The 26,392-nt window shown below is 41.3% G+C and overlaps 1 protein-coding gene across 1 annotated transcript in view; it reads left to right on the top strand.

Annotated features, from left to right (window-relative positions):
• The window catches only part of TTC28 (tetratricopeptide repeat domain 28), a 553,780-nt gene that overhangs the window by 67,314 nt on the left and 460,074 nt on the right, over window positions 1-26,392 (top strand). Inside the window, exon 3 of the mRNA XM_018557772.1 lies at window positions 20,750-21,028. Within this exon, the coding sequence (XP_018413274.1) occupies window positions 20,750-21,028 (279 nt within the window). The remainder of the gene's footprint in view (window positions 1-20,749; window positions 21,029-26,392) is intronic.

The raw sequence follows: 26,392 nt of genomic DNA, 5'->3' as shown, positions 1-26,392 counted from the left end.
TGACTAAAATTACCGCGTGGGGGGAACAACCCGGAGGGGGGGGGGGGGTGTGTTAGAAGAGGATATGGAGAGCAGTAGAGGGAGGGATGCTAGAGACAGCCAAAAGTAGTACCTGAGGAGCTCTGGATGTGGATGAGATGAGTAGTATGGGGGAGCTTAAGTGTGGATGAGGGATGCAGCACATCAGGGCAATGTAGGTAGATGACAGGAGCAGTACAGTGAAGAGGGTAGATGAGTTAATCAATAAAAAGACACTGGAGGAGGATTAGAGACCTAGAATTGTGGTGGCCCACTGGGAGGAGAGCAGCACTATGTACGGAGGTGGTAGGGAGGCAAAGTACAGAGCAACCTTCCTTTACTTACCTCCATGCCCATACTGTAAACATTTAGCAGGTATATGTTTAAATATCTAGTTATAGTAGCCTGACCCTTCCTCCCTCAATCAGCATATAATTTAAATGACCCAGTGCCTAACAAATGGCCACTTAAACTCTATGTTGCAGTGTTACTTCTACACTCTTGACAGAAACTGCCAAAGCAATGACTGGAAAGTAGAGCAATGTGATGATACTATGGTCAGCACAGAGGTACTCAAACAGTGCTTTCCTGGCACCACTCTGGTGATCCTTGTGAGAGTGAAGGGAGAGGGGTGTGACCACTTCACATATAATCTAAAATCTGATAATTGGGTAGGGGAATCACTGAACCACCACTGGCCAGAGGAGCAGATGCCTTTCTAGCCCAGTCTGCCACTGGTGGAGGCCTCTTAACCGTGGAGGCCTAGAGGTAATTTGCCTCCCCTCTAAAGCAGTCCTGTCTGCACAGTCAGAGCAAAATAAAAGAATGCATAAACTGCATATTGGATTTAAGACTTTATCACTTCTTAAGAAAATTTAGTTTTCTTTTTACCTGTCTTAGACAAGTTTGTTGGCCAATTATAAGGTTTCTACCTTTTAAAGTATACATTTACTGTTAATGCACAATGCAAATGTTGCCTGATATTGGATAGCAGGCACTGTATGATGCCACATCATACCTGTATTTTGCCAGTCTACTTCCTTCCCCTTAAGCACCCCAACATCCAGGATGTCTGGTCACAGGAAAACTAGGCTCACCACATCTCGCATCTCAGAATGCAATACTTTGCTGAGTGACTTGTCGGAAAGCCTGAAAATTTCCATAAGGGTTGCAGAGGCATTGCTATTCAGAAATCAACATTTGCATAGGAACTTGAAACAACTATTGCAGTGCCCTAGGGAGGTGGATTGGCAAACTCAGGGTATACTGTGGTTCCTTATGGCATTCAACTACAGTTGTATATTGTACACCAGCAGTTCATGAACACTTCTAGGCAAGAATTAAAATAATTTCAGTTATGTTATCTTTCAATGTTATGCAATTAATTAAAACTGATTATGCAATTCATGTATGGAACTTTTTCACACTGTTAAAAATTGTCATTCATATTCCCTTAATTGCATATTTTATTTGCCTTATTAATAATATAACAATAAAATAGTATCTTCTTACATTTTTAGCTCTTAGTATATGGTTTCCTGCATTGGCAGTTTTCACAGCAGCAAAATATTTTAAAATAATGTGAGCTGGAGACCATTTTTGCCTATGCAAGGAGTGCCCGTAAATTTTTAAATGAGCTAACATTTGGCAAGATATGTAGAAATGGATGTTCTCTGGCATACTAGTAGATGTGTGTAGCTGCACATAATTTATTGTGTGTACTTATTGTTTAAGTGGGACTAAGCCCAAAAACGGGAAACACTATGGAAAGCATGGACAAGACACCTATTCATACTTAAGGGAGAGGGAAATTGGCATTTTACACAGGGCACATTTTGGCCACACAGCAAATCTAATATGATGAAAGTAAAATTTCTAAGTGGGCTAGAAATAAAATGCTTAGCAACATACACAAATTATTTGCATCCATGGCTTTCTAGACAGGAACATTTTCTGTTACTGTACATCTCTTCATAAACATAATATTTTAACAGAACAGCTCTGCATATTCACCTCAAAAAATACCTCATAAATGTCAATATTATTAGTGTTAAAAAATGATTTTTGGACCTTGAATGTGGTAGACTGAATGCTTCTTGTATAGAGGTATTCATAGTTAAGTAGTCCATGTTTCAGCACCACTAATTACATATTTACAGTAACATGGAATTCTGAAAATGGATGCAGAGGTAGAAGCTGTAATGTATCCTATAGCAGGAGTATGTCCCCTGAATATTTGCAGATAGGGTTGAGGTTCCAGATTGCCGCTATCATGTGTTTAAGGCAAATCCTACATTTTCGGGGTTCAAGGTCCCAGCAAATTTATGGTGATTTTCATCGGGCATATACTAAGGGCTTTGTTATGCGCCAGCCCCCTGACTAGAAAGGGAGGGTCCCCTGTAGCCATTTGTCAGTGTGTGGAAGGGAGGGTTTTAAGGAGAGATGACAATTTGTGTAGGAAGAGTTTGTTGGGATACAATGCTATATTATTACATAGTATTATTATTACATAGTATTTATATAGCGCCAACAGTTTGCGCAGCGCTATATTGTGCTATATTGTACTAAATTACTGTGGTTTGCAGTGTGGTGGATTATATATTCTTGTGTACCCTGCCTGTGGTCACAGTTCAGAGACCAACAGGGTTTATTTTCTTTCTGGGATTTATATTTTCTTTTCTTTAGCTAGGTCCTTTTTTATGTTGGAGTGTACAGCCTACACTTGTTGTTAACACAGCTAATAAAAAACGGAAAATGGGGCTTTTAAGGCACCAAGTGACAAAACCAAGTAATTACAACATAATAAATCAAAAGTTCTTTATTATATAAAAGTTAAAAATATTTAAAAACATAATTGATATATGCACACTTCAAGGAAAACAAACTGATCTCCAAATGAACTATTCCAGGATTACATTATGAGGCTAAGCAACCATAACACACATTATTAGTATGACATGTTCTTGTGATCATACAGCACTCAACTGCCTCTTCTTATGTCAGGAATAGGGATTTTCAATGCGTTTTGCACTCCAAGTGCTTCCCCAGGAGATAGAGGAGATTGCTCTAGAGAGTAATCCGTGCCTGCCCGGCCAAAGCATCAGGGCAGGAGCCCATGATCGAAGCGTGCCAGAGGACATGGGAGACCCCCCTAGAAATGATGGAGAAAAGGTGATAGATGGACAAACACATAAAACTGAAGAATTCCAAAAGGAGCACCCAAAGGAGCCACAGAGAGCACAGTCCGCAATCGCCTCTGAGACGCCAGTATCCACGAGGCTGCAAGAAGCGACCGCCTCTAACTCCAGAGGATGCGCTTTTTGGAAGTAATAAGAGCACGATGGACCTGTAATTCAGCTACTTTGGGGATCTTTGTTTAGTTTGGATACAATCACTATACATTTTGGTGGAAAAGGTTTTAGATTTCTTTACCTCATTATAGATAGCTATGAGGTGTCAGTATAGTGTAAATTGTTTACAAAATAAGGCCATTTGTGCCTTGTTGTTTTACCTTTTTAAGGGAATTAATGGCTGCAATTATTTCAAAGAATGCGATATCAGCTTCTAGCAGGGTTAGAAAAGTTATTGTTTATGGGGTATTGATTTGTGTAAAGATATTGGCAGCTAAGTCCTAGTTTAGATAGCATTATAATAAAGTTTCACTAGTGGTGTTTTGAATTTTGTCAAAATTTTAAGTAGGTTACGCATTCCAGGGCTTGATGTCCTCTTTGGGAAGTTCGGTGATAAGGGTTGAAGCATCTGCTAATGGTGAAGCTGTCTTATTGGTTTTTGCATATCACTGTTTTTTTATCATTTTAATTTAAGCTCTGTGTTCTCTATTTCTGGCACATGCCCTCAACCTGTTCATATAGCGGTTCATCATGAAGTACCTTGACCAGAAGGGTTTGTGGCAACTATAGGTAGTTATACCTGCCCTATGTTCAACTGGGAGAAATGCAGCACCAACATCACCTGCCTGCCAACCATCTGTGACACCCCCACATGCTGGAACTGAACATTGGCCATGCTGCAGTGGTTCCATCAACAGCAATGTGTCATTAATGAATACCTATGTGAATAAAGTACGAGGACACGCTCTAGGCACCTTTTGAAGTAGCAATGAAAATGGTGAGCTGTGATGAGGCAGGGACAAATGATGTTATCCCTTTTGTGTTCCTCCTGGATCACACACTCTTTGGCCTGATAGATGGCACACTGGAGGCACAGTAGCAGGAGGAAAACTAGCTGCTGTCTCAGGGCAGCAGGATCATTTGCCTACTGGCTCCATCCCCTTGCCTGTCTGAATGCAGAGGAGGAATGCAATTCCAAAGGAAGGCAAAATATGGCACTTTGAGGAGGTACTGCATAAGAATCTATTTGCTGCATTTCCTGATGATGGCAGGATCCCCTCTGATGACCAATACACCTTTTGATCCTATGACCCCTGAAAGGAGGAGCAGCATTGGTGGCAGCAGCAGTGATACTTTTAAGAGTTTATTTAAGCCACAGCAGTCAGGCTAAGCTACAAGCAGCATTTGTAGACAACACCTGACCCACAAATTTGCTGACTACATTGGGTCCAGAGTAAGGATGGGCTCAATGTTCGAGACGAGCAATAGTTCGACTCGAACATCGGCAGTTCGTGTGTTTGGCAAACACACAAACTATCAGGGCGTTCGGCGGGCTTTTCGCCCGCAGAGTGCCCAGTGCCTTCTGAGCCCTGATTGGCTAAAGCCTTGACCCTGACCACAAGTCAGGTGCAATACTTTGCCCAATCAGGGCACTGTGCTCTGTCAGAGTCATGATTGGGCAAAGTCATGACGTCTGCGGAGGGAGTTCGTAGTGAGCGGATGGGTCGGCGGTCGTTGTTGTTTTTTGTTTTATTATTTCTATTTATTTTTTCTTGTTTTATTTTTTATTTTGTCAAGTCGTTGTCGTTGTGGACAACGCTGAACTCTTGATTGATCCTGGATTACGTCGTTGGATCAATTTTGTGTGTTGTTTTTTAATAAAAGACTTATCAAAAACTTGTCTTTTGTTTTTTTTTTCAATTAAGGGATTTTTTTCAAAAGTCTGGCCTCTTTTTTAAAACTTTAATTTAACCCTTTAGTGAATGGGTAGGGGTACAAGTACCCCTTGCTGATTCACAAAGGGGAGGCCACATCTGGGTGTCCCTGCCCGCATCCCCGCAACCAACTCCCCAGGGCTAGTGGGGAAGAGGCCCTTGTCTCCATTGGCACGGGGACAAGGTGCTTTTCCAGGGGCAACCCTGGAAAAGCACCCTCCCAGTGCAGAGGGCATGTGGCCTTGTATGGCAGGGAGGGGGGAGCTTGCTTGCCCCCCCCCTTTCCTGCCCAGGAAGGCCTGTGCTCGGATCAAGGGTCTGGTATGGAATTTGAGAGGGGATCCCATGTTTTTTCCCCCATTTATGGAGGTGGGGTTCCTCCTTAAAATTCTTACCAGACCTTAAGGACCTGGTGTAACTTTGAGGGGGAACCCCACGCACTTTTAAATGGGGTCCCTCCTAATATTCCTACCAGACCTAAAGGGAGGGGGAACCACACTTTTTTTTTTTTTTTTCTTTATAAATGTTAGTTTTGCTGCAGCAGGTTCTATACATTGTACAGGCAGTTTGAGGGGACCCCCCAGGCACGATATTTAAATGAATTTTTCATTTTTATTGTTTCACTTTAACCCCTTTGTGATGGGAGACGTACACTGTACATCCTGCCACGAAGTGTCCAAATAACTGGCCATGTACACTGGTACGTGACCAGGTATTTGCGGCTCTGTAATGATGGTAACCGCTGAGAATAGGTACACATATGTGATATAAATATAAAGCCCTATCTATCCTCTAAAAAGCAATATATAATATGTGTGGGTACACTTAGTAAGAAAGTATATTACTGACGTGGACGAATCACACTGCAACAATGTTAAAAGTGTGTCAGTCATTTACGAACAGAAACTAAAAACAAGCTCAGTTATGAAGGGGTTAAGCAATGTTAAAATCACTGCTCCTTTAAAAACTGTATTTTTTAAAAGTGTTTTTTTCCCCCTTTGAGTCATCTCCCCGAGGGCAGTATCCAGATCCCCATACCCTTTTTATGGCCATTAATTTGCATATAAGCCTTCAAAATGGGGACATTTGATTTTTCAAGTTTGGGCCCATCACTAGTCCAGAGCTGATGCAGACATTCTGGCTGCAGAGCAAGACAGAAGCTCCAGCTCAAACTGGAGTAATCTGTGGCCAGTGGTTCAGCCTGGACACACAATTGTCAATTGGGTCCTCACTTGCATATTGTATGTAGATCGGGAATATAATGATGTCATGAGTCCCAGGACAGACATGTTACAGCTCTGTCCAGTGGAAGATCACTGCTATAATGATGTATTGCTGGCTGAAAGAACTGAAATCCAATTAATGAAAGGGGCAGGCCAAGGACAGTTAGGCTGGGAAGGAAATGGCTAGATGGTCCTGAATGTGCGGAATAGCCAGGAAATGAAGCAGGCTCTGTCTGATGTTCTGAAGCATCTAACACTGTGAGTAGGGCTGCAACAACTATTCGACATAATCGATTATAATCGATTATTGAAAAAGTTGCCAACTTTTTCAATCATCGATTAATCGGCTTCTGATTGGTTGCCCCTGTTTACGGCTTTACACACACTGCGCGCCGCACCTCCTCCTCACCTCATGTTCGCCGCTGCCAGACCCGCCCGCATCCACGCTCCACACGCCGCATCTCCTCCCCGCCTCATGTTCACCGCCCGCCCACATCCATGATGGTCACAGGGACATGGGGAGAAGTAGTAAGGAGGAGGAGGTGTGGGGGGATGACAGCCGCCGATAGACAGGTCCGATCTCAGAAGCAAGTTGCTGGAAGACTGCTCAGGTAAGCCTGCACTTTCCCACACATGGTGCTCTATAATGTATTGCTGGGATTTGTATTCCTCTATAGCTGATGGTACATTGTGCTGTATATTATACATAGGAATACAAATCCCAGCATTACATTATACAATGTATGTATAATGTACTATTGCTGGGATTTGTTGTACTCCTCTATAGCTGGTGGTATTCTGCATTGCGCTGTATAGAGGACTACAAATCCCAGCAATAATGCATTATACAGCGCAATGCAGAATACCACCAGCTATAGAGGAGTACAACAAATCCCAGGAATACATTATACAGGGGTGCAATGCCGAATACCACTAGCTGCTGTATAATGTATTATTGCTGGGTTTTGTAGTCCTCTATAGCCAGTGCCATTCTGCATTCATTGCTGTATAATTTTACACTTTTCATTTCACTATATTGCACACCACAATTTTGTTTTCTTTTTTACTTCCACCGCTCCAAGCTTGCTCCTGTGATGGACTACACTCAATACAAACTAGTAGTCCATCACTGGAGCCATTTATTTGATTTGATTTTTTATCCGATTAACCGATTAATCGAACTCAATAATTGGCTAACTAATCGATTTTAAAAAATAATCGTTAGCTGCAGCTCTAACTGTGAGACACTTCTAGTGTGCAGTGAAATCAGAATAAGCAACTTCAGTAAAGGAGAGGAGCCTGTACAACTGTGCAAGAGCAAGCGTTCAGCTTCAATATTTAAAAAAACATGTATATTGATTAATATTATTTTTTACTTTCCTAGTAGCCTTTATTAATTGGCTGCTTGCAATCATATTTTCTAAAGGTGAAGCCAAAACGTCTGGTATTTAGTTTGTGTATTTTGGGAATGCCTTTACTGCACAATATTTTATGTATTATGCACCCTAAAATGAAAGAGGAGATTAAACCACAATTAAAAACAAATTTGATATGTTATAAAACTATTTTTAGGCAGGGCAATTGTCTCAGTAATTTCTGATGTATTCCAATGAGACTGTAAGTAATATCCTAAAATCTATATTATAGAAAGATGTAATACATCTATAAAAGTTGTGCACTTTTTTTTTTTGTATTATATGACCATACATGCTGATGTGCTCAGTAATATGGCGTTGGAACGTTTGCCATTTATCCCTTCAGTCGGCTAGGAGTTATCACCTGCAGTCATAAGATCCAGACAGACATTATGGCCATCACAAAACTGGCAACATTGGGTGATGATCATGTAACACCTAGGGGTAGCATAAAATACAATACATTCAATTACAGGGCAGCATAAGTAGCAAAAGAACAACTGCTAATATTCACAGATAGATATGTAATTGTTTTAGTGACCACTAACCTCACCGTGGGGCTCTGCGGATAGTCTCTTGGTGCCTATATTATGACCGATAAGATAGAATGATAGATTCTCATAAAGTAAATCCTGTCTGCCTGTATCTCATCTACGAACAATGATATTGCCTGTCTGCAGATTGCTTTTATTTCTCAGGGTTAAAATAAAAGCAATCAGCAATGTCTATTACAGTCTACCATCCGAACAATTGCTTTGTAAGAATTTTAGCTACACATATCTAATCGATTTCAAGAGATAAGAAACTGTAATCCTCATATCTAATAGTGTCTCTTTTATGTATGTCTTCATCCCATGTGTGTACAGTTATTACACTGAGATTAGCTGACAAATGTAAGTATCTATTTAGCAAGAATCTCAGTGGAATCAAATGCATATAATCTTTTTGAGCAGTCCATTTTAAAGTAGATTATATCACTGCGTAAACTACTTACATAGATAAGACTGTTTTCTCTGAACAAATGTTATTAGGAAATGGTGTTTGCCGACAGGATTCCAGAGGGGATTATATGCCATTGCGGTGACCGCTTCTAGAAACATACTAAATCTCTCTGAAAAGATGTGTTTTTCTTCACTGCATGTCCGGCTGTCATCTATAGGCGTTGTAGAAGCAGCGCGGGACAACCTCATTCCCTATGCATCCAAAAGTACAAGGAGCTGTCCCTTTCACTGCTGTTCATATGGGAGCACATGGTTAAAGTGTATCCGTGCTTTACCCCACAGGGTTTTAATGCTGACCCCTGCAGCACTTACCTTTAATTTGTTCTTCCACTGCACTATTCGACTACCAGGAAAGGAGAAAAAACTCACTACTTCAAGGTATGGGAAAGGGGATGCAATTTACTCCATTTCCTCTTAAGTGACAGCTTAGTATTTGGTGCTAGATAGAGAAAAGATGTTCTTGAAGCTTACAGAGGGCCTCATCTTCTCACCTCTGGCAGCAAAGAGCAAAGGTAATGTAAGTATAATCTGTTGGTGAAAGGGGGCTGACCTGAATGGACAAGGCACAGGTTCACTTCTATACTATCTATACTTAAGATTGTTAAGTCTTACATTTGTCTTGATATCAGTCTTCAGTTATCAGTTTCCTGTAACCTGCTGCATAGCAACACTCTGTACTGGCAAAGGGAATACTACTGATAGGAACCAATCAGTCTCCTGCAGAGCACATGTGTTGACATTAAACACGCTTACGGGAGGAGAAAACAGAGTCAACAGAGCGATGAGCTTATGAGTGTGTTGCTGCTTCATCATCACTAGCTAGCTGACTGTCCTGGATCAACATGTTACCTTTGCGATGAAGGCCTAGGACCTGACTCTGCTTTCTGGAAGGGGGTGGTAAGACCTTTATGCCCCTTTGACTAAAAATCACATCTGCATACAGCTCTGTATGCTGATATGAAATCATCTTACATTCATTAGATAAATACACATATTTTCATTTTACTTACAATTTCTTTTTCCACTTCCTGGTCCACTTTGACACAAATTATGTAATCATGCCCAAGCGTTGCATCCTGGGAAGGTTACATCAGCTGGGCATTGCTGGGAAATCTCATCTGTAATCTCATGGAAATTTCCTCCCAAGAGATGATGTACATGGTCACATGTCTTAGTCACATGTGCCAGAGTTCTAGGAAGTAAAGGGAGATCTAGTAACCTGCCCTTAGTAAACATAGCCACTGTCAGAAGACTGGAGAAGACAAGAAAAATAAGTAGGGCTGGTAATGATTAAAATTTTCCTGTTCGATTAAGTTAACTTTTTTTTAAATCGATGAATCGACTAATTTCGATTAATTATAACGCACATACAGATCCAACTACTTTTAGGTAATAGGGTGCATTCTGATTTCTTGTAAAACCACACAAAATGGATCTCTAAGCTGGAATAAAAGTGCTGGTCCAGTATCCAAAATGTATGGGATGCTGACTGGGAAGTAGATACACTTGTAGAAAAAAAAACACCAAAAATATTGTCCTATCAATCATTTATTGCATTGTAATTTGCACCGTTTTAGTTTACAATTGACCCCGTCAGTCACCCTAAAAAAAATAAAAATCTTATTAGCAGTTTCCTGCTATAGAATAGGTAATAGACTCACCTATCCGGTGGCCCTAGTCTCCATCCAAGCACTGCAGCCTCCATCAGGCTCATTAGCATTGGACACTTCTGAAATTTGTACCCCACTGCACACTGTTGTTCCATCCACTGACCCGTACATCAATACTGTGTCCTGTAGGGGTTGGAGGATTAAACCACAGTGTGTAGTGAGGGATACAGGTATCCAACATTCCTGGAAGTGTTGAAAGCTGAAGAAACTGACAGAAGATGCAGCACTTGAACAGAGAGGTGAGTATATTACCTCTTCTATTGCAGGGAACTGCCATTAGTATATGTTAGTATGAACCATGCGACTCACCGGTCCAAGTGATTCCGTCAGGTAACGAAGGGAAGGGGGAGGAGTCCGTTGACGTCACGGACATCGACGTCACCAGACTCCTCTCTCCTTCCCTTCGTTAGCCGTCATGGACAACGACGTCCCCGGACTCCTCCCCCCTTCCCTTCGTTAGCTGACAGAGCCACTTGGGGAAGGGGGGAGAAGTCAGGTGACGTCGATGTCCGTGACGTCACCGGATCTCGGACGGAAGATTTACAAATCCTTTTGTCATTCAAGTCATTTATTTATTTTCCTTAACGTGTATTAGTTTGCTGCCACCCACTGGATATAAAGGGGTAGATTTCCTACAGGCAAATAGGCTGTTCACCTTGCAAGGGAATTTGATCTTTGACGGGGAAGTTTCTTAGCTTAGTGAATGAGGGGAAGCTCTGCTGACTTCCACCATCCAATCATGTGCAAGCAAAAATACAGTTTTTTTTTTAATTTTCCTTGCGCGTGATTGGGTATTCTTTACAAACTGCAATTTCACCACATTCACCAAGCTAAGAGAAACGTCCCCTGCAAAGTGCAAATTCCCTTGCAAAGTGAACAGTCTATTCACCTTTAGTAAATCAACCCCAAACTGTTAGCTGGTAGGAGACTTTCTGACACCTTCTGTAACATAAACAATTATTAGTATATGGTCTAATGAGAAAAAATCTTATAGGTAAATTCACTGACCCGTTAGCTGCTGTATGGGCAACTTAATGCTCTTTTTTAATTACTATTTCATTGGGCAACCTCTAATTTTTTTAAAAAGGGAAACTATTATTTTTTTCAGTGCAAACTCATTTTGAGTTAATATTATAGAACTTTTACTTAGGCATTCTTTAGTTTAAAATGCAGTCAGCATCACTGCTAAATGCTGTAAGAAGATCAATTAAAGAATGAACCGCCTAGGGAACATATTGTTTGATATAAATATTTATGGACATAGCTTTGCACATAGGATTGTACAGAGATAAGTGTACTAGTAAAGCTAAATCCCTGTGCTGCCTCACTAAGCAGGAAGCATTGCAGGTATATGAGACATGCAAATATGTCTGTCATCATGTAAATATACAGATAAAAGCTGTAAACATAAGCCAGTTTTTATTTCAAATCATTACAACATCTTGAGATGGTTGTTTGATTCCATTTAATTTAAATTCACCATTACACAAATAATTGGCAAGACACATTGCAGTCAGTTGCCTACAGAGTGAAATGTAAAAGTCCTCATTGCAAAATAAAAATGATAGCATTAGTCTCTGTTGAAGCAGGAAATGAGAAGAGGTAAGAATGGAAGATAATACAGTAAATGCAATCTGTGCAGAACAGTTGTATTGAGTCGGGAGCACAATATACAGTACATACATTATATCTCCTGAAGGATCACTAGCTGAAGCTCGTTTTTTTTTAAGTAACCCACATTTTTCCAACTATTTAGTCACTTGAGGATATGAAAATACAGTTTTAGACTAAATTACATACATATATACATAGGTGTTATTTAAACAGAATACATTCCATGCAAATATAGCCTAAAATTGTGTATGCCACTCCTTTTCCTGATCCATTAGAGATATTCCGTTTGACTAATGGAAATTGCTACTGTCATCTAAAATAGATTGCATGTTAGAATTGACACCATAATAGCGTCAAATTGTACACCTGAGACGGAGAATAAATAGGACTCAGTACTAATATGGCCTCAAATGCAACGTGTTATGACTACATGCAATTATCACTGGCGTTAGATAAAAAGGGGTTTATCCAAATACAGCTCTGTGTACTTTACTCTTTTCAGCCTATGCCTGTATATTATATTAGGTAACTTTACAAAGTTGGCCTGCGGCCCCCAAGATCTTGACAGTAATAGATATTCAAAGCATTTCACTATTTCGAGGCCTGTTAGTGTTCCTTTGCCTGTTTTCTGAGACTGCTACTAGATATGAACAAAGACAAGTGTTGACATCTGTTTATTAAGTTGTCCCATCTGCTTTGGGCTGTGCTCAGCAGGCGCCCCCACCTGCTGCTTATAGGATTCATCCTACATGTCCTATTTAAATACTTTGGACTGTGATGCATTGGCCAAACAACAGAGGAAGACGCATGCATGGCTCAGGCCGCCCAAGAAAAAACCTTGTCTACACAAACCTAAAAGTAGTAGTAAACTCTTAAACATTTTTTTCACTAGTGAACCCAGATCAAACAACTATACATTGTCCAGCAAAGCATTTCTTTACATTTTTGACCAATTTTCATCATGTTTAAGAACAGTTGACTCCAAGTCTCTCAGCTCCACTTCCCTGAACCTCCTGTCTAGTAGAAGATCACAAGGAACAGTGCAGACTCCAGCAACTGTTCATCTACTAGCTTAGGGAGGGGAGGATGGAAAAGAGGGGAGTGACTTGATTTGCTGTATCTATGTGTTCGTGGAAACACACAGCTTACTTATCACAAAGCAAAATATGTTTCAGGGCCACAAAGAGTCCCGTCATCAGGCAAACAATGTGACATATTGGGGAGAACATATAAAAACTGGAGCAGACAAAATCTGGAGCAGCTGTTTATGGCAACCAATTACCTCCCTCTTTCATTTTCAAAGCTTAAAGTGACATTAAAACCAAATTTAAAAGAACACAGCACATACCATGTATGCAGGGGCGGACTGGGCCGGGGGGCAGGGTGGCAATTGCCCCCCGGGCCTCTCTGATGCCATCGCGATAAGCGGGAGGGGGATCAAGTTGCCGCACCATGGGCCTCTGGGTTGTACTTGCCCCCTGGGCTAAAAGTTGCCAGTCAGCCCCTGCATGTATGCATGTCCGTTTTTCTTTTAACTACGTGGGTGCTTTTAAATCCTCTTCTGAAAATTGCCTCCTCCCTGGTTGCTGCTTTCATGCAACTCCATCCCCTAATTGTCCATGGAGTCTGTTGCATCCACTGTCTCCGCTGGCACCATGTACGAGTTTTCTTGCGTCCAGATAAACTGCCTCAGCAGTAAGCCATTCCCCTCCCGACGCCTGCGATGTCCCCCTATTGTTTACATGATTAAAGGGACCCTCTGTGGCCCCAAAACTTCATTTGCTTTATGATATGCTGGACTTGCGTCAATAAAGGGCAGAGTGATATCACAGTTGGTGTGTCAGTGACTCTTCTCTATATTACTTGTGATTGTGGTACCATCTGCTTGTCACTGCAGCACCCACCACAAACTTTGGGACCTAATGGCCAGGAGTTTTATAGGACATGTACAATACACACTTACTAGTAAACACAAGGGTGGCTCCAGAGGACCCTGCAAGGGGAATGAGCCACCCTAAAACAGAATATCGGAGCCAGTGCTCAGGGGACTGACTGATTCTGAAGAAAGCTAACATGTTTAAACATCCATTGTAAGTGTTTAAATCAGCATTTGAAAAAGCTTAAAAACCATTTGACTTTAATATCACTTTAAGTGTGTTCACTCAGGCACAAGCATTTACTTATAAAACAGAGATTAATACAATCAGTTCAGACCAACATCTGTTTGTGCATGATAGTGTGTACTGGAAATATTTGGTTGATCATTGTGCAGCAACATGAAGGCCTACACCACATTGTGCGTTAATATGCATTAAGGTGCACTGAATTGTTTTTCAATAGGCTTGCAGCACAATTTACCACACTAAATATCAGACATGCACCTTTTTTAACGCATTGCACTGTTAAGCACAGCATGTGCTTTGTGCTGCGTTGCAGTGTAGATGCGTTGGCCACTACTGTAGCAGTGCATTAAAGTACCACACTGCACTACAGTAGGTACATTGCTTTGTGTCGCCGTGATGCACATTTTACCACATGTTGGTGTAATGTTCCTGTGAAGGGAGCCTTAGTGCATGCTCTGACAAAGGGTTTTATTCAGATTAGGATAACCAGAAGAGGAGTTAGAACTTCTATCAGACTTGTATTATTGTCTGTGACCCTATTGGAGAGATTGACTGCCCCAGTGGCAGCGAGAATCCAAGAATCCAAAAGCTGACTGTTTTTATTACTGATAAAAACAGGTAAGCTACAATTTTGCCAATTGACACACTTTTTCTGATGACGTTTTTCACTTTGGGAAATTTCCTCTGATTTCCTGTTGGGTCTTTGGGATAGTATTGAAAGACACATTTTCCCAGTGGATACCCAAGAAGCTAAAAATAAACACAGATTGCAACCTTTCCCACCTTATATAAAAATAAGTTTGAGCTGGATTTCATATTCGGGTTTATTTTCTACAGTGAAAAATGTCATCTAGCTTTTGCAGTTTACTTCCAATGCCCAATGATACTCATGTGCATTAAATTTAAAAGAAAACTATAGCCTTGAACCTTGTTGGGTAATTGAGATGTGCGCAGTCAAAGATGAAAATTACTATTTTAGTAAATGCATCTTTATACCCCGATTGCAGACTGAGTTGAGCTTTCTGTAGCTTTAAACACCTGCATAAATAAATTCCTGCCATGTCACAATATACAGCAACAGTGCAGTTTTTCTTTAAGGCCCCCTTCACACGGGCTGATCAGGAGAGGATCCGTGCATGGATCCCCTCCTGATCGGAGCAGTATGGATCAGATGTCACCAGTGTCACATCCGTGTCTGTCCAGTTTTTTCCTCCATCCTGCGATGGTGAAAAAAACTGAAATGACTGGACCACATGTTGGCCTATGGGGAATCGGATATAACCAGCTACAATCATTTATATAGCGCCAACATATTCCACAGCGCAATCATTTAGACATGACAAGTAAGAAACACTGACAAGCATCATTGACATACAGAAACAGTAGGTGCAGAGGAAATGGACATGTGTCTATTTACATCAGATTACCCCCGATCCGGCAAGATCAGGTCAGTCGATACGTAACACTATTTTGTTCGTTTTTGTGGACTTGGTTGGAGTCGGGGTAACTGGATGTAAACGGACACCCATGCGTTTAAACCCGGCTGCCTATAGAGTAGCATTGGGCATCAGTTTTTTAGGTGGACCCCATCGGGCCATCCGTGTAAAAGGGGCTTAAGGCTGTACGTTTTACCTTTAAAAAGTCATCCTTGAGTTCCATTCATGGGACTAGACTGAGATGATGTCATCAGTCTGCTGCAGGCAGGAGGAAGCATTTCCTCAGTCTCCTCTTCCAAAGTGATCAGACTGCTACATTGTAACTTTGTAGCAAGTCGCAAGGTGAGAAAGGCTGCAGCAGGGACTGATGTCTGTCAGACATTTGTAAGCACAGCCAACAACCACACAGGGAAAAGGATTGTGATACATTTGTATCACCTCTCAGCCAGCATCTCAGCTGGCTCATAAGGTTTAGGGCCTGTTCATACCAGACACAGTGCGTTCTGGCCCGATTCAGGACGGAAATGCACTGGATCGCATTGTGGCCGGCTCACTTTGTTGTGGGCGGGAGGGGGCGTGACGGTCAATTGAACTCAATGGCACCGTAGCCACACCCTCCAACCGTAATGGGATTGGCCGCACTGGAACGCGTGGCACATGAATGCCTGCGGTCTGGTCTGGTCAGCAAAAATGCCGCAAGTACTATTTTTTTGACCAGACCGCAGGCATTGATGTGCCACGCGTTCCCATGCAGCCGATTGCATTGCAAAGTGAGCCGGCCGCAAGGCATTCCACTGCGTTCCGGCCAGAATCGGTTTAGAACGCACTGTGTCTGGTGTGAACGGGCCCTCAAGCACCCTACTGGAAATAAAAACAGATGAAGACATTGTCAGGGGAGTGCTGTGATCTCTGTGTGAGATGATTAATACCTGCAAGTGTTACACTTACTCATTACTTGGCATACATAAGAAAATATATCTGATGCTAGGGCCACTTTAATATGCAGAAAGCATCCGCCATGTCCTCACTTTCTATCTTAATAATATTTTCCAGTAATGCAGTTAGAGCAAGTATTTAGAATTCATCATTTTTGGAAAACAGTATATGAAAATAATTAGTGGCAAAGGTTCCTAAGTGCTGGGATTTGTTTGCAGCTTTAAATTCAGGTGTCTAACCAAAAACAAATCCTTTTATGGAGTGTGGAGGATTATCTCTACAGCTGTACAATCATTTCTGCGCTTATATAATCTCACTTAATTCATTAAAATTTCCACTGAGATTACAAAGGGTGATTAATGTTACCTAGTCTTTCCAACCATAATGATTTTGTGAGACTTTCAGATGTTTCCCTGTCTATCATAGAGTTTGACACGCATTTAATTGTGTTGTAGAAAACTGCTGTGCCATACAGCAAAATCTTATGGAATTTTTTTTAATGGGATTGCACATTCAGCTGTTTGTGTTCATTTCAATGTGGGCATACATGCCCTAATTATAGCAAACATCAGATGGTATGTAAAATGTTGAACACTTACATTATATTGGTCTTGTATTGTTTTGGTGCTGTTCACCAAAGAACATAGAATAATAACAAACATCTTTTTCAGCTATATTTGGAAATTTTAGCAATTGTGGAGTGATCTTTTTATTTTCTTGAAACACAAAATCGTCCTTTTTCGGGTTTGCTCAAACCATGTCCATTAAGTTGCATTTTTTGGCACATCACCGCACATGTATGATGTGAACAGGCAGGGGTGTAACTAGAAATCACAGGGCCCCATAGCAAAATTTTGTATGGGGCCCTATGATTTTAAGTTACGCTCCTTGCAGAGCCCACCTGATATCCCAAACAGCCCACCTGAGACTGACCCTGCTTGGCCCACTATAGACTCTCTATGGTGGGCTCTGCAGGGTCTCAGGTGGGCTGGTCACACCCCTGCACACCATTTACCTGCCAGCCCCGATCCGCTGTCCGCCTCCACGGTCGCTGGTGGGCCCCCGGCTCCGCTTCCATCGCTGTCCCCGCCTCCCTTCCGTCGCCTACTCAGGGCCCAGCCTCTTCCACAGCTGCTGGCTGTCACTGATACTTTCCTCCTCACACCCGCCAGTCACAGCCAGCAGCCTGAGATGCCATAGCAACCCAGGTGGTCCACACGGCATCAAGGGGATGTCCTGGCCGGGCCCCCCTGTGCACCGGACCCCATAGCGGCCGCCTGGGTCGCTATGGCGATTGTGACACCACTGTGAACAGGGAACATAGAAAACAAATAGTTTCTAAAGGAGTTTAACCTTAGGAGCAAATGTCTAAAAAAAAAACCTGAAGCAAGTGTAGTACTACACCCTAGGGAGCCGCTGGATAGATGTGATCTTCTGTCTTCTCCCAGTGGTGATTTGCCCTGAACCAACCCAAAACTCATCAAAACACCAGCAGTGTAAAGTGCGCTTTATTAACAAATGAAAGCTCTGCAGAAAAAAAAAGGTTTGGCATTAAAACAACAATAAATAGAATGGTTTTAGTTATAAACCATGTTACCAAGGTCTTAATTATGTGGCCTGTCTACAAGAGGCCCTATATATACGACTGGCCAGTGCAATCTCTAATATAGTCTGCCGACGTTGAGGCCCTGATCTCCTGTTGCAGTGCTCAGTCTGGGTGACAGTAAAGTGCAGTAAACTAAGGTGGCCAATAGACCTCTCACCACGAGTGCTAATCCAAGCTGATCCCTCGAAGGCCACACACAGAGCTCTCCTTTCTAGATGGGTTCAGCTGGATTGAGGCGTTCTTTACCTGGAGTCAGCAGTTTCACAGAAGCTCTGGACACCACTCTGTAACTCTGAACACTGTTCTTTGTGGTTCTGCCCCATATTACTCTGCGACCAAGCAATCTGCAGTCAGTCTCTTTGTCATGGTCCCGCATCTCTGTAGCAGCTCTGCAGCACCACACTGTTCAATCCTGTGGGCTGTCCCCTCAAGCCTCTGGATCACCTTTCTCTGAACCAGCGCAGTCTCCTTGCTGCCCCTCTCCCCACACTGCAGGCTCTTCACCCAATCCCTATTGGGTCCGATGGGCAGGGCACAGTCTGGCTACAGCAGCCAATGGGAGTATTTCCTCCCTGTTGCTAGGGATGGGTTAGTGCCAGGCTGCACCTACAGCCAATCAGTGTCCTCCTTTGCTCCTCTGTTTGCACTTTGCCGGCCTCTGGCAGAGACAGGGCAACAATTTGCGGCCAGGAAGGATTTTCTTCTGCATGGCTTAAAGGGCCAGCAGCCAGGCTACACTAGGAAGACTGTAAAAATGTGAAGTAGTTGAAGCGGTTGCTTTTAGTCACCAACCAGGTCTCATCTTTTATTCATTTGGAAAATTAAACAAGGAATGTGATGGCTGATGTTTGCAACTGCTTCCATTTTCTGCAATTTCTTACATTTTTATACATCAGCTAATACGGGTATTCATATATTTTCATTCAATGAAACATCTTTTGGAACTGTTAATCTTTGGTTGTTTTTGGAACCAAAGATGACAAAATATCTATTCATGGAAAAATATTGAAAGCCTATATTTTTCATGAGTTCAGTCAGAATTTGCTTTGCTTGCTTGCTTTGTTTTGCTCACTCTCAGAACAAATATGCTATTATGAGTTTATATTTAAAGTTAAGTAGTAGTTATGTCAAACCAATGATGACATACACCTTTGGTGTGCTGCCTGTTTCCTAATGAAGGCAGTGGTTTTAATTTGATGTTAGTATAACAGTCTGGAAAGTAAAGGTCACTATTATTATTATTTTTTTTATTGCTTTTGGTAATAGAAATTATATAATACTGGCTACAAGACACATGAATGCAAAATACAATTTCTAAGACAATGGAAACAATATCCTTTGCTACCATTGCTCAATGGGAACTTTGAGTACCATTATTGTATGCAATAATAAACAATAATTATTTTCATGTTTTGCAGAATAACAATGTTTACCGATAGTGTCATCATCTATTACTGAAATTTAGGATGATGAAATTATTCTTCGACATTAAAAAAGAGATAATATTTTACATGTATTTACTGTGTTCAGGATTTAAAAAATATATATTGTTTACTTATTTTTTTCTTTCCTTTTAGTCAAGTTAACATCAACTTTTGCATATGAATACTTACAGGGCTATTCACCAAGGGGGAAGAGTTTGGAGAAGGCAGAAGAAGTGAACAATGTAGGACAACATAGCTGAACTGGAAAGTGAGCTGAATTGGAGAATTTTTCCAAATCAGCTATTTTGGGCTAGATTGTTCACTCCTCCTGCCTTCTCCAAACTCTTCCCCCTTATGTGAATAACCCTGTTAATATTTTCCACTTGCAGCCAGCAGGTGCTAAAATACATGGTCACAGAACCACCCAAACACCATTACTTTTTTTTACTATTATGCTCTGAACAGTCTGTGTTGTGACTAAAGAGCTGGATATCAGATAACATACAATAACAAATTAACGAGCCAGGGGAGGCACATACACCACATACCTTTCTTAGCAAGGATGGTTTCAGTCAAGAAGTGCAGAGAGTCCAGCATGTTTACCAAATACTTTATCATGGAAATACTCTGTACTCTAATGTTATTGTGTTGGCCAAAATTCCTTTATTTTACACTTTAATAAAGTACTTTCAAACATAATAGGTTCTTTTGTTGAATGTATGTCTATTATGTATTATTTGGGTATATGTATTAACTAGTCCTGTATTTATTGTATTCCATTGCTTTCCACTCCACTCAGCCATCAGGATCAAAGAGTGGAAGCCCCTGTGTAAACTTCAGATCAGTCTAGTGGGAGCTTACAAAGGGTTGAAGCCTTTCTCCCCACTTCTATTTGGCAGTGCTGGATACCTAAGCGGCCAAGAACCAGAGCTTTCATGTGAAAAGAGGAGGAGTGAGTCCCACGCTTCTCCTTACCTGGATGTAGATGGTATATTTTTTCTTACTCCTGATGGTTGAATGGAGTGGTGGGGAACGTAAAGGAAAGTGAATTTTGGCTGATGGTAGAGTGGCTATTAAAATTAACCTGTTGCTTTACCTTCTGAGGTTCAATGGCAGGTACTGTATACTTTGGGTTATATAACATGCAATAAAAAAACGGAGTATAAAGTCTCATTACAATAAATAATAATACTGTATTTGTATTTTTGATTGCTGCAGCCTTTAGGCATCTCGGCCAAATCCTTTGGAGGGAAAGTGATTGAAAACTCGATTCTTGGTAAAGAAGAATTTATAGAGAAAGTACGCCAGAGCAATGAAGCATGTAAAAATGGAGACTTCGAACTGGCCATTCAGCTGTACAGCGAGACTGTGCAGGTGGACCCCCAGAACTGTATATTGTACAGCAACAGGTCTGCTGCTTTCCTGAAAACTCAGCAATATGAAAAAGCTTTGGATGATGCAATCAAAGCACGACTTCTTAATCCAAAATGGCCAAAGGTATGGGATCTTTTTATATTTTACTTTAAATGATACATGTTGGACAACAATTCTTGCTAATTAGGGATTGACATTTATTTTAGTGCAATCGTCCTGATTTGTAGAAAAATAACATTTTCTTAATTTTTTTTCTTTGTAAGTACTAAGGGGAAAATGTTATCATATTAGCTTGACCAGAACTTGTTTTTTTTTAGAGGTTTTCAGAACTTTGCAGACACAAAGATTTGAGGTCAAAACAAGGAAATTGTCCCAGAAAGAAATAATTAAAAAGCTAGCCGTCTTCGTAACTTAAAGAAACCTGCCGAGGCTTAACACTTTCTAGGCAGCTATTTGCATCCAGAAAAAGAAAACTCCATGGGCCTGGAAGTAGGGTAGCTACCAGAGAAGCCCTGAAACCCAGGTTGGTCTCCTACACAAAAAGTGACCACCTAAAGATCAATGTTTGGCCCTTTCCCCCACATATTGATTAGAGTACCCATCATAATGATAGACCAGTAGGATGCACAGGAGGTAGGAAAGGACAGGGATAGGTGGCAACTTTGGAAATAAATTTGAAATTTACATAAGAAGGAACCCTCTTTCCCTGGGTTTTGAGGGTTCTTTGGGCGCTCTGAGACAAAGATAACCCCTGTTTGCAGGCACCTTGTTACTGGAGGCAAATAGCTTCTTAGGAAGTGTAATACCAGTACATATAGTGCATTTCATATAGCAGACCAACTGATGCATTAAAGTTTTGCAAATGCATCTTTTTTTTACTAATGAATGCTTTGATTATTATTTTACCAAATGTTAACGCTGTTCTTCATGTCAGGAGGCACTGGTTCACATTGATAAAAAAGAACTAAGCAGTGTTACTTCTCCCTCATGTTTTAGTTTTAGAGAGTTTAATGCTTCAGCTTGAAAGCCAGGGTGTCAGAGGTCATCTGATAAATGCATAATGAAATTAAAAATTATATATCAAATTGTGCCGAGCTAAAAATGTGTCTTAGTGTATTACAGGTGAAACTCGAATAATTAGAATATCGTGCAAAGTTCATTTATTTCACTAATGCAACTTAAAAGGTGAAACTAATATATGAGATAGACTCATTACATGCAAAGCAAGATAATTCAAGCCGTGATTTGTCATAATTGTGATGATTATGGCTTACAGCTCATGAAAACCCCAAGAACCCCAAATCCACAATCTCAGAAAATGAGAATATTACATGCAATCAATAAAACAAGGATTGTACATAGAACAATATCGGACCTCTGAAAAGTACAAGCATGCATATGTACTCAGTATTTGGTTTGGGCCCCTTTTGCAGCAATTACTGCCATTACTTTTGCACGATATTCTAATTATTCGAGTTTCACCTGTATATAAGTCAATAAATAGAATTTACAAATCACAATAATAAATAAAGTGCACCATGTAATGATGATCCAAAACCGCTGAAACATATAGTGTAACAATAAAGTTTTCAAAGTGCTTCACACTGTGAAATTCACACCAAAGGAAGGAAATGGTGAATCAAAAAAGTCTCCACATTAGCAGGTTAGTAGCACTCTCTTCTAGTGTTCTGTGCGTGATTGTTTTTTAACCCTCCACCAACCTCTGTGAATCCATACACCCAGCGGGGGAAAGGCTCACCTTAATCTCAGATCCACACGTTAGGTCTATTTATGCAGGTCCCTTTAATTATCAGTGAGACGCCCATATACAAGGAAATAACGCGGTCTTGAGGTGTCCTCTCACAGGCAATTAAGGACTTACATATGGATAGAAAATCAACATACCATAGTGCGTACCATATAAAAAGTATAAGCACTTTAATTAAAATCATACTCAAATAATCCAACCAAAAGCATATACAAAATGGATCCTGGCAGTCTCAAACGTCCCATGGCTCAGCTTGTTCCTGCATCGAATTGCTCTGCCCTACGTAAGTTACGTCATAACACGTGACTTCTTCAGGGGCTCCAGGAATTGTATTTGTTGATTTTATTTAATACACATATTTAAGACACATTTTTAGCTTGGCACATTTTGAAATATAATTTTACATTTTATCACCTTTATTGGTACCAGTACCTGGTAGCTTTGTCATTTTTTACATCTTTGGTGCGAGGTGATTTGTATTATTGACAAATGCATGACCTTATAACTTTTAGGTACAAAAAAAAATAGTGCAGCTCCACCACAGTACCTTGCCACAAGGTGTCCTCATTCTTCCAGGTTGAATGATGTCCAGCATTATTCAACAGGAAAGACTAAGGAAAGAAACACATACTGTGAGTGCAGGGGGTCATGGGTATGCCCACGGAAAGGTGTCACCTTGGCACCCTGCACTTCCAGTGTAATGATGCAGAAAGCGGTGCTAACATCACCACTTAAGCAATGCTCTCGGCATCATCAAGGGCAGTACCAGAGATGAGGCCAAGAGGACCCTATGAGCCACAAAACTAGCCTGAAGACATTCTAAAAAGGTAAGTAAAATAAAAATAAAATTAGACTTAACATAGAGCACAAAGTAAAGGTTTTAAGAAGATGTAAACAATTTCTGGGTTCTGTTACCTTTTACTGCTAGAACTGCTCTTAGATGTCATGATTGGTAGCTAGGCTAGTTTGATATTTTGATAAGCTGTATGATCATTTACCTATGATATTATTTCAAAGTAAAAAAAAAATACCAAATATATGATCATTTGTATGTACATATAGGGGTCTATTCACGAAGCTGCCGAAGGATCTGGCCGTAGCTTCAGGTTGTCTCAGACAGCATCTCTTTGGGTCATGTGGAGCATCCCAGGTTGCTAAAAGCTAGGCAGGAAGGTGTATAAAGGCCATATACATTTCCCCTTCCGTCTCTTAGCAACCTGGGATGCTCTGGTTGGCATCCCGTCCAGCTCCTGCCAACTAGTGATGTCATTGGTTGCCAGGAGCTGAGTTGGATGCTCTGACTGGTGTCCCACCCAGCTCCTGCCAACCAGTGACTTCTGTGAGCTGGGCAGAATGCAGGCCAGGGCTGGGTGGTGCACCCCCCTCACTTTCCTAACTGTCTAAAGTGGCAATTAAGCTAGGGACACCCATGCTTGTAACCATTGTTATTAGGATTAGGTCATAGAGGTATTATTTCTTCCAAGAAAGGGTGGCAACCTCACATGGACCCCTTCATAGTAGTATTGTTTAATTACTGAGCCACCAGTGGCAAATCAGTGGCATCTGTAAAGAGTGTCTACCTGTATCTAGCCCCAACAGCAGTAGATGTCTGGGATTATATAATATATTATTATATTATACAGTATGTGTTATATAATAATATATGACGATTTGCAAACTGTTAAGGTGCCCATACAGGTGTATGGAAGGCGTGCGACCGTTTCTACTGTACGGTCGCACGTCTTTTGTCTTACGAGCATGTTTGAAAACCAGCCGAAAAGCGTATGATTTTCCGCGGGTTTGTAGCCTGCTCGTAAGACAAATGCCGCACGGGCCGGTGTGCGCAGGCGCACACTGCCCGTTCAGCATTGCAGTCATTAGAAGCCCGCCCCTGTCCAAGATGGGCAGATCGTACGTTTTTTTAATTACGTTAAAGTCTAGCGATGGTTGTAAGGTGTATGGCCAGCTTTAGACATGGCACAACCAGGTTTGATAACAACAGTTATTATTTTTATCATGAAGGCTCACTTATTCTTTAAATATTATTAGATCTAATAGCATTCTTAATGCGGCTGCATTTACTATATGCTGTATGGATTTGTCAGCCTGTCACAACGAAACAAAAAATAGCTGTCACTATATCCTTCTTTCATGCAGAAAAAAGGATTTGGTAAATTAGATTTTGTGCATTTCGATGGTGTCGTTCTGTATGCATTTTGCAAAGCGTGTACACGATTTTCCATCAATTCTTCCATTGGAAATTTGACACTGGAGAAAAAATGCTGTGGAAAGCAGCAGGGAGTCTAAGTCAAACTGTAGCTCAGTTTATTAGGAAATAAGAAATGGAGAATTAGACATATCATTGCCAGGAGAGGAATAGTACATTAACATGGCACATTTGTGGTCTGCCATAGCACAGAGAAGAGTTCATACAAAGGTGATTCCATTTTATTATACAAAGCTGAGATATAGATTAGGTGTCAACAGCCCCTGCTGTTGCATTGAAAGTAACTTTTCTTAGCTGAGCCTAGACTTTTCTATAACTCTCAAAGAGATTTTCCGTGAATTTTGTGACAAAAGGTGGATGTTTCAATATAAATAACACCTCCCAAAGAACTTGCCCCATGCCTTAACCGTGATGCATCATTCACAACAATAGGTGGAGCACCCCCCACATCTTCTTTAGGGTTGTTTGTTACTTCTAGTAGTTACAAAACAGAAGCAAGATTCCAGGGTAAAAAAAAAATCATTTTTTTTCTAATGTACAACAGCAGTTATAATTGTCTACACTCGGCACATTCATACATCATCTTTGTAGTCCCCAAAGTGTTACAGTCTACACTTTCCAAGTACAAGCTGAAGTGAATCTCTCTAGTCAGTTATTCACAGTAAGACTTGATTCACACCTGTGCAATGCGACATTGCACATGCATTGCAGTTATTGAGTTATTACATGCATTACTGTGTGTTGCAGTAGAGTACCTCATTCATTTGAATAGGCTACCTTACACATCTAAATAGCACTGCGCTGCAACACATGATAATTAGTTACTATGTGTTGTGGTACGAGGTATGCACGTGCGATGGATAGTGCATTGGGGTGCCATTAAGAAACAATGGCACCGCAGCACACCAAACATTGTCACAGAAGATGCAGGAAAGCTTGCGGGAATGTAGGTGTTCCCACATCACATAGATGTAAACATGGCCTCAGAACCCCTATGGAAAAGAGATACATCTTTTAAAATACTATGAGGGTTATTCACTTACCTGCCGAAAGATCTAGCCGTAGCTTCGGCTGATCCTTCAGCTCGCTTAGGCCGCTGGAGCCCTTCGATTCAGTCGAACCGAAGGGCTGCTGTACGGGCTATTCAAAATAGCCCGTATAGCAGCCAAAGGCAGCCGAGATGCTCAGCCAAGCCGAAGGAATATGCTTTGGCTCGGCTGAGCGGTAGTGACAGCCCGAAGTGGGGAGAAAGGTTGGCCGAAGCCGGCTGTTCTCCCCACAAATGACAACAGCTGGACGGAGCCAGCCATGATGTCATGGCTGGCTCCGCACGGTTGTCCTTCAATGACAGCCCAGCATCCTGGGAAACGGGGCTGTCATTAAATGAACAGAAATCAACAGTACCTCTTACTCATTTACAAGGGGGGGAGCGCACCCTTATGTGAATAAGCCCCCTTACCTGCACCCCCACAACCAACGCCAGGGAGGACCC

The sequence above is a fragment of the Nanorana parkeri genome, unplaced genomic scaffold (genome assembly GCF_000935625.1).
Source record: "Nanorana parkeri isolate BGI_ZX_2015 unplaced genomic scaffold, ASM93562v1 scaffold302, whole genome shotgun sequence".
NCBI classification, from domain to species: domain Eukaryota; kingdom Metazoa; phylum Chordata; class Amphibia; order Anura; family Dicroglossidae; genus Nanorana; species Nanorana parkeri.
The sequence above is the reverse complement of the archived record's forward strand: the minus strand, read 5'-3'. Positions and strand labels throughout refer to the sequence as shown.